Source organism: Mus caroli, chromosome 6, assembly GCF_900094665.2.
Source record: "Mus caroli chromosome 6, CAROLI_EIJ_v1.1, whole genome shotgun sequence".
Taxonomy (NCBI): domain Eukaryota; kingdom Metazoa; phylum Chordata; class Mammalia; order Rodentia; family Muridae; genus Mus; species Mus caroli.
In genome coordinates, this window is record NC_034575.1 from 80,177,229 (window position 1) to 80,187,007 (window position 9,779).

General features: G+C 46.7%; 1 protein-coding gene across 8 annotated transcripts in view; it reads left to right on the forward strand.

Annotated features, from left to right (window-relative positions):
- Window positions 1–3,018: 3,018 nt before the first annotated feature.
- Dysf (dysferlin) overlaps window positions 3,019–9,779 on the forward strand; it is a 201,704-nt gene continuing 194,943 nt past the window's right edge. For 7 of the 8 annotated variants that reach the window (XM_021164302.2, XM_021164299.2, XM_021164303.2 and 4 more), the window contains exon 1: window positions 3,020–3,542. In XM_021164302.2, the coding sequence (XP_021019961.1) occupies window positions 3,455–3,542 (88 nt within the window). In that variant the 5' untranslated portion in view covers window positions 3,020–3,454. Of the gene's footprint in view, window positions 3,543–9,779 lie in introns of all 8 variants that reach the window. The other variant, XM_029478331.1, reaches the window with a different exon arrangement.

Consider the following 9,779-nt stretch of genomic DNA (forward strand, 5'->3'; position numbering starts at 1 on the left):
TAATATATATAATATATAATATTATATATAATATATTATATATATTATATATTATATATATTAATATTATATATTATATATATAGTATATATATACTTAGATTAGATTATAATATATATATATACTTAGATTAGATTAGAGTTCACTGCAATGACCTCATTTCAACATAATCACCTCATCAAAGAGCCTCTCTCCAAATGATCTTATTGAGAGGCACGAGTGGGGGAGGGGTTAGTGTGCTCCCAGATGTAGCTCATTAGGTAAAATGCTAGTATTGCATCTGCAAAACCATGCATGAGTTGACTCCCAATGCCACTCCAAACTGCGGGTAATAGCCCACATCTGTAATCCCAGCATTTGAAAGGAAGTAGAGGTGGGAAGATCAGAACTTCAAGATCATCCTTGGTTACATGATTAATTTGAGGCCATCCAGAAATACATGATACCCTGTGTCAAAAACAAAAGTACAGCCGAGCGTGGTGGTGCATGCCTTTAATCCCAGAACTCGGGAGGCAGAGGCAGTCGGATTTCTAAGTTCAAGGACAGCCTGGTCTACAGAGTGAGTTCCAGGACAGCCAGGTGCTATACAGAGAAACCCTGTCTCAAAAAACAAAACAAAATAAACAAACAAACAAACAAAAAACAAAACCCAAAAAACAAAAGTACTAGTTGTTAAGTCTTTGAGATATAAATCCTTGCACAGGAATGCAGTTGGACACATTACAGGGACTGTATCGCTTCTGCTCATCTTCCCATCATCCAGCACAGAGCTGGACTTGAGATTTGACTCAGACCCCTTATATAAACTATTACATTCCAAACCCTCATGTTGGTCTCCCCCACAATCACGTATTGTATCAGAGGCAAAGAAAATCAGAAGGACCCTCAGTAGGAATAGGAAATATTTGTTTTCACAATCAAGTCACAGTTGCTTTCTCTTAGGACTTCCATAGGGCACCAAACCAGTCCCCTATAGTTGGTTGGCTCTTCTGCCCTGGTTTGTGTGCCTGCACTGATGGGCTGCTGGGAAAGTTCTGCTGACAGTTGATGGATAGCTCACCTGACTGGCCTGCCTTGAAGATGAGTCACAGATGAGCTGGAGGATGGAGCTGGTCAGGTATAGAAAAGCAACTTAGGAATGAGCACTAGAAGCAAGCAAAACAACAACAAGTGTGTGTGGGGGGATCTTGTAATTTTATAATCCCACAGCTAGGAATTCAAGTCTGATGATCTGGCAGAGGGGAGCTCGAGATAGGCTTTTATCCCAAAGTTAGATTATTATTTTTCTTCCTTTAAAAAAAAAAAAAGAAGAAGATGGGGGTCTCACTCTGTAGCCATGGCTGGCCTGAGTGTCATAAAGATCCTTTGCCTCCCAAGTCCTAGTATAGGGCCACCATGCACCTATTTATAATAGTATCTGGGAGAATGCCTAGCATGCAACAAGAGAAGGAAGCGCTATGGGTGCAGCGCATTGAAATTATTCCAGTTACATGGCAATTGACAAGATTGTTGTAAATTTACATTTATTTGTGAGTATGTGTGAGTGTGTGTGTGTGTGAGAGAGAGAGAGAGAGAGAGAGAGACAGAGACAGAGAGAGAGGTGGAGGTCAGAGAACCGAGAAAGGCAGCTGAGCCTGCCTTTCCTTCCATCATATGGATCACAAGAATTGAAGTCAGGTATGGTAGCAGGTATATTTATTACCTGATGAACTATCTCACCGACCTTGAAAATGTTGTTTATGAAGAATTTGTTTTTAGACTTATTTTATGTGTGTGGTTGTTTCTGCCAGCACGTGTATATGCATGCAGTGCCAGGGGAACCCATAAGGGAGCTTCAGATCCCCCAAACTGAAGTCAAATACGTTGGGGTGCAGCACATGGGTTCTGGGAATCAAACCCAAGATCTCTTACAAAAGCAGCAGGTGCTCTTAACAAGCCAGCTATTTCATCTCTCCAATACTGTTTAGGAGGAAATTTTAATGATACAAAAGAAAAGTTAGCTGAGAGGCAGAGAGGCAGGCGGATTTCTGAGTTCGAGGCCAGCCTGGTCTACAAAGTGAGTTCCAGGACAGCCAGGGCTTTACAGAGAAACCCTGTCTCGGAAAAAAAGAAAAAGAAAAAGAAAGAAAGAAAAAAGAAAAGTTAGCTGAAGCAGTAAGACATGGCCCAGATCCTGACTCAGGCAGTCAATGCAAATTGTCAGTTACATGCATTTATAAGTTCCGAGGGGAGCCGGATTGGTAAATATCCGAATCTTCACAGTTTTTATTTTGATTTGTTTTAAAGAACCAGAAGTGAGTTGTCGGTCGTTTATGTAAAAGTGCTTTTGAGGGGGCTGGTGAGATGGCTCAGTGGGTAAGAGCACCCGACTGCTCTTCCAAAGGTCAGGAGTTCAAATCCCAGCAACCACATGGTGGCTCACAACCATCCGTAACAAGATCTGACTCCCTCTTCTGGTGTGTCTGAAGACAGCTACAGTGTACTTACATATAATAAATAAATAAATCTTTAAAAAAAAAAAAAGTGCTTTTGAAACTGTGAGTCGTGACCCCTTTGGGGGGTCAAACAACCATTCCACAGAAGTCGAACATCATCTATCTTGCATATCAGATATTTACATTACAATTCATAACAGTAGCAAAATTACAGTTATGAAGTAGCAAAGAAAATAATTTTATGCTTAGGGGGTCACCACAACATGGTTATTATTATTATTATCATTATTATTATTAATTTTATTATTAGTATTAAAGGGTCGCAGCATTAGGAAGGTTGAGAACCACTGTGTTAAAGCATTTGTTACTTTTACAGTCAGGGAAGGAAGCAAACTTTTTAAAGTCGCTGTGCTGTCCACCAATGAAATTCTGAGCTCTCAGTGAAAGCGCCAGAGGTGCTTCTTCTGCTCCTAGCTCTAAGCCCTGGATCTCTCTTTCTCCCTGGGGCTGTCTGACCAGTTTCTGAGTAGCTATCACGTCCCCGTGGCCACTGCAAGCGCCAAGCGTAGCCAAGCGTATCACAGCTCCTGACCAGAGGTGGAAGGTCAGGGGTGGAGCCCAACTTTCTTCTGTCCCGGAGCGAGATCTGGACTGCACTGCGTGCCTGAAGCTCTGGTCCTCCTTCAGGCCATTGCGGCCGCCGCCCAGCCCGCAGCTTCAGGGGCTAAGGCAAAGTGCCTTGTCATTGGGAAAGCTGGTGGCGGGGCATTGAATTACAGTTCCATGGAGCTGGAGTACAACTGCGGGGGTGGGAAATGAACAGAATCCCCTGTTCTCCTCGCAACGCACTCTGCCTAGCGGGGTGAGGCCGTCCGAGGCGGGGGCCCACTGGGGCCGCCTGGACTAGCCTGTTCCTCTTCAGGGCAACACCTGTGAGCCGGCAGCCATTCATCCAAGTCGGCCTCGCTCCTGGGGCGAGCCCTCCGCCTGCGCCTTGACCCTGCCCCTCCAGCTTCGCGATGCTGCGAGTCTTCATCCTCTTTGCGGAGAATGTCCACACCCCGGATTCCGACATCAGCGATGCCTACTGCTCCGCAGTGTTTGCAGGTAGGACCGCCGGGGAGACCCTGCCAAGGCACCCTAGCGGGACCAGAATAGAATCCTAAGGAGTGATCAGGGAGTGTCTGGAAGCCAGGAAAAAGACTGCCTAACAACACCTGACTAACGTTGAATATCGATAAGACACAGAGGAGAGGGGTGGGGCACCTCAGGGGAAACTGAGGCTGTGAGATAGAAGTGGCCCAACTGCGCTTCAGCTGGACCAGGGCTGAGGGCAGGCTACTACTCTTTTCTCTGGATCCCTTAAAAGATGTCTTTCCACTCTTGGCTGCACAACCCTGTGAAGCAGGGCTCTGCTCCTCTCCCCGGAAGGCCCTGGCCTCTGTCTATTTATAACTTCCCCCGGCCTTTACTCATTATCAGAAGCTAGACTAGCAGACCGCCTGCCACTGAAGCAAATAGCCACGCCTCCAGAAATCTTATTCTCTCATTCTCTCTCTCTCTCTCTCTCTCTCTCTCTCTCTCTCTCTCTCTCTCTCTCTCTCCTTCCCTCCCTCTCTCCCCCTTCCCACCCCATAGTGGGAGAAGTTTAGCTGTCACCATTATCAATCTTTAGGAGTCTCCCTTACTCTCAACAGAATAACACCTGTGAGGGGGCGTTATTTAGGCTTTATTAGACTGGGGTCCCCTAATGCTTGGCAGCCTGCTCCTCTCTGTGACTCTCTGTGGAAAGTCCTGTGACTTTCCACAGCAAGCTTTGGCAGAGTTATGCCTGCACTTTTCTTTTAGGATGTGAAGGCTGGCCATGTTTGCTTTTCCAGGACAACCCTTCCCTATCCCAGGACCAGACCAGGACCCGGCTCTTTAGTTTATCTTCCAGCTCTGAGACATAATGGGGATCAGGAGTAGAGGGCAAGGGTTTGGGCCAATTTCACCACCCACTCTCTACATTTCCTTCTCTGCCTTCCTTCCCAGCTAGTCCTCTTTTCCCTTCATACCTGACCCAGGAGATTAGAGCATCAGTTTGCCCCTGGCCATCCAGTGAAAATCCCTTTTTGGTGTCACTAGTCATCAAGTATGCACATGGGCTCACAAGCATGTGCACATCTTGGAGTCCCTGGGACATCTGAAGGCTTGAGGCAAGCATGGCACACGCAGGTGTGTTGGGAGCACACAGTGCCCAGTGTAGGACTTGGTGCAGAGACCCAGGGTGGGCAGCCTGGAAAGCAGCCTGCACTAAAAGAAGAAGATGAAGAGCTAGCTTAGAGAACTCCGCAAAGGTTCATTGCCTTCTCTTTCTCCTGCCCACCCCTCCCCCAGGGCAGGCTCAGGAGCTCTAGTGGGAGGAAGGCTAGAGGAGTTGGGGGGGGGGGATAATGAATGGGAGTGCTTTCTAGCTCACCAGAAGCACAGCTGGTAGTTACCGGCCCCAGGGACCTGTCTAGAGTCTTTCCTCAACCTCACTGGGGGGGGGGAGGGCATCCATAGTCCTCCTGTTAGCTGCTGCCTGGCTCCTCTGGGTATGTTCCCCTTTCCTGGATCCCAGAGCTCACTGTCCAGAAAGGAAGTGTGTTGTGTGTGCTCTCAACCTGAGAAGCAGGCTGGCTGGAACGCATAACCCCAGGATGTCATTGTCAGGCAGTGGAGAATGCAGTCTTTCCCTTCCCCCAGGCCCTGGCCACTTTCCACCTCCTGCGTTTAGCCAAACTCTTAACCCATGTCTAAATTTGGGTGTCTTGCAGTATTTAAGCTTGCTCACACTTCTGCTGTTCTCTGTCAGGGCCAGGCTGGTGAATGATTACAGAGCAGGCTCTGACCTGGGGCAGAGAAATGTGAACCACCCTTCTGGGAAGCCTATTCTCCCTAGCTGACCCAGACCTGCCTTCCCAGTGACGTGGTCACAATATCTCACAGATTCTCTGTGGGAGAGTAAATTCAGTCAGGTCTACAGGGTTAAAGGGCAAGGGTATTATCCCCTTCACATTGGCCCAGAGAGATTTTGCCAAGGGGCTTTACCAAGGTGGTCCACTTGCCAGAGAATCCCCTCCCAAGAGGCCTGTGAATAAGAAAGGGCACATGGAATGCATGCCATGTGCCACCCACACCAACCAGGCTGGATGCCCAGTGTAGGGTTGAGTCTAGAAGAGGGAACATAAGGTTGTAAGGATCGCAATACAGGACAAATAACCCAAAGGTGGAGGGGCCTAACTTCTTTGAGACAGGGTTTCTGTGTGTAGCCTTGGCTGTCCTAGAACTTACTCTGTAGACCAGGCTGGCCACATACAGAGATCCACCTGCCTCTGCCTCCTGAGTGCTGGGATTAAAGGCCCGTACTATACCTCCCAGTTCTGACTTCTTAACGTCTTTATCACAAGGAGGGGAAGTGGACATTGGCTAAACAAGCAAGACATCATTTTCAGAAACTGTTTCTGTAAAAGGCTACAAAACTCCTATGATGAGTATCCAGACTTATTACACCTGACATGCTTCTGAATAGAACATATAACACGAGCCACCTCCTGGTCCAGTAGCAAGCACGGTTGGTAGCAACTCTCATCGTCCCACTTTACAGAAGGGAAAACCGAGGCACAAAGACAAAAGTGACTAGCGTAATGTTTGCTCCAGTAAGGACTGGATTTGGGGTTTCATGCCCAGGCATCCTGGATCTAGTCATCTCTACGTCACCTTTACTCTCTCTACTGCTGCCTTCTAGCTCTAGGTCTGACTCTGAGACAGAGGAGGAAGAAGACTGAATTCAGGCTCTGGTGTGTGCCTATCTGCATGTTTATTTGCGCACACACACACACACACACACACACACACACACACCCTGACCCCCTGACACATCACACACATGGTTCTTACTCCTTACTCACCTGGGTACCAAGGGCCTCAGTTCTTCTTGGATCCCCTTCTCTCTGTCTGGTGGGCCAGTTAGACACCACTTAGTAAGATTTTCCAGTGTCCCAGCCCTTGTCCCAGAGTCCTCACATGGCTGTGGAGGTTGTGTTTAGGATCTGATACCCTAAGTCCAGCATGATGGGTCTTAAGTCCCTGAAGATGACATGATTATAGCAGGGCCTCTGGGGGAGGGGCAGTGGTGTCACTGTGGGCCTTTTTTTCTGGAATAAAAGCTGAGAAGGGGACAAAGGAAGGCAGACAGCTGGCAGCCTTGGTCGCAGCCCAGTGTTATAAAACTATTGAGAGAGGGAGGGAGGAAGGGAGAGGGAGAGGGAGGGGAGTGGCTAAGATCACCGGCTTTGTACACATAAATTGCTTAGGATTTCTAACCTTGAACTTCACGTTCCAGCTCTGCCACTTTTCAACTGTGTGTCCTTGGACAAGCCACTCAGCTACTCTGTGTCTGATGTGGCAGACCAGACAAAGCACTTTCAACAGTTCCCGGGCCTCAGCACTTTTTTTGGTTTTTTGAGACAGGGTTTCTCTGTGTAGCTCTGGCTGTTCTGGAACTCACTTTGTAGACCAGGCTGGCCTCGAACTCAGAAATCCACCTGCCTCTTTTTAACTATAGGGCTGGGAATATAGCTTCGTTGGTAGAATGTTTGCCTAATAGGAAGGGAACCTGGGTTTATTCTCTACCTCTGTGTACAGGCAGGATGGGTGATACATATGTGTTATCTCAGCATTCAGGAGACGGAGGCAGGAGGATCAGAAACTCAATGTTATCATCAACTACACAGAGCTCCAGGTTGGCCTGGGCTACATAAGACTCTGTCTCAACAAACTAACAAACAAAAATGAATGCATGTTAGCTACAGTTAATATTTATAATCACAATTTTTTATAATTACTATTATAATTAACATATACATATATCAAGACACTGTTGTACAGACCTAGGAAAGCTTTCAGTATATTTATTTATCTATCTATCTATCTATCTATCTATCTATCTATCTATCTATCTATTTATTTATTTATTTATTTATTTATTTTTCGAGATAGGGGTTTCTCTGTGTAGCTCTGGCTGTCCTGGAACTCACTTTGTAGACCAGGCTGGCCTCGAACTCAGAAATCTGCCTGCCTCTGCCTCCCGAGTGCTGGGATTAAAGGTGTACACCACCACGCCTGGCTCAGTATTTTTTTTTTTAACTGAGTCAGTTTTATCGTTGGCTCTGTTTGTCCATCCAGTGTCCTCCCAAACGGATACAACCAGCTGTATGGCTGGTAAACGTACTCATGTAATTACATCAAGAGATGGTCCTTCGTGATTTTTTGGGTCCTTCGTGGAATCGGGAATTGGGTGGGGGTTTCCCCACTAGGTTCTAACAGTATCTGCCAATCTGCAGGCACCCTTGACTCCTCTGTCTGCCATTCCTTTATCAGTCCTTCTGAACCAAGGCACTGTCTGCCTGCCCAACGGCAGGCCATGGCCTCATAGTGCTGCTATGCCTCTCTGAATGCGGATTCCCTCCCCCAGCTGGAGCCCTCAGCCCTCCCTTCCCGATGCTCTCCCGTTCTCACTGCTTGCCTGCTGGCTTCTATCCACCTTTGTCCCCTAGAGGAAGTCCTAGCTGGTGGGGAGGAAGCAGGGGGATCAGCACGGTGCTGAAGACAACACCTTTGCAAAGCGTCATCCTCTTGTTTTCACAGATGCTAAATCAGTCTCTGCAAGTTCTGGGTCACCCCAGGAGGAAAAGGTGGCCGGCCAGGGGCCTGCATCATTTCCACCATAGCAGGCTCTTCCTGGAGGTCACATGCTTAGGGTTGTAGTTGGACCACTTGAGTGTTTACATCCTCAACAACATGAAGGTAGTTACTGGACTGGGGCATCCAGAGAGAGGTGAGGATAGCAGAGAGGACATACAGGGGGTTAGGGACTTGCAAATGTGTCCTAAAGGAATTCTGCAAACTCATGCAGAGCAGCCCTCTGAAGAGTGAGTGGTGTCACTGTGCAGAAGTCAACATCTTTGCCTCAGAGTGCTTGGTGTTTAGGTCCTGGGAAACAAAACTCCAGACCTTAGGAGAATGTGTTCAAAGAAAGCTTCAGTCTTCATTCATGGTTAGGTGGTATGACCACCAAGAGATTACAGAGAACAGGACTACAAACGTTCCTGTGTCTTGGGAGCCTGGCCAGTGATGGCACCCATGTGCTCACTGGGTAAGTGGGGGGTCAGTGCACCCCCAACCTATACACAGGTGTTTGATTTATGTTAAATGGGCTCCATGTTAAAAAGCCAGGTGGGGTTAAAAAGAGATTCTCTGATTTTTTCAAAGGAAGCTATAAGAGGAGATTGACATGTTCCAATGCTTAACTTGGGCACAATTTTGCTATGAAACATCATATTGCTCCAAGACATGTCTCTCGGGGACACCAGTGTATTGTCTTATGCACAGCATAAACTATAGGACAGCATCCTTCCTCTCCCTTATCCATCATCACCCATGAGGGGGGACATCATTAAAACCAATGAAGACTTTTAATTTCCTTTTTCTTACCTCTATCAGTCTGGACACATGATGTCTAAGCACAACAAATAAACAAAAACCCCATCTGGAATTCTACAAATTACTTCACAATCGATCTCATTCCCATTGGACTTCCAGTTGACCTTTTGCTTGGTGAATAGTTTGCTCTCTCTCTCTCTGTAGTTTGCTCTCTCTCTCTGTAGTTTGCTCTCTCTCTCTCTCTCTCTCTCTCTCTCTCTGTAGTTTGCTCTCTCTCTCTCTGTAGTTTGCTCTCTCTCTCTCTCTCTCTCTCTCTCTCTTTCTGTAGTTTGCTCTCTCTCTCTCTCTCTGTAGTTTGCTTTCTCTCTCTGTAGATGCAAATCTACAGATACCCACTATCATGAGACCCCTAATGCCTTCATGATAAACCATAGTAATCATTGACATATTGGCATCCTAGTTCAACAGTTCCTGATGCATCAGGTTGTCCAAGATCCTTCTTCCTCTTGCTCTGTTCTCTCCAGGCAGTGTCTTTGTCAATATGTGATAGCATAGCATCATAATTCATATCCAGAATATCTAAAAGAAGGAAAAGGTACTGGAGAAGCACGCGTTTTCTCCATAAAGGCACACGGTCAGTTACATACATATTTCCTCCTTCTATTTCATTGATCTCATACTCAAATCTAGCTGCAAGGGAGTCTGGGGAAATATAGTTTTTAATTTGGATATCAAGTGCCAGATAAAACTGTGGGAAATATCAGTAGAAGAAAGAAGAACTGATATGGAGGGTAAGTTTCATTCTCCATTTCAGCTTCTCTCTCTCTCTCTCTCTCTCTCTCTCTCTCTCTCCTCTCTCTCTCTCTCTCTCTCTCT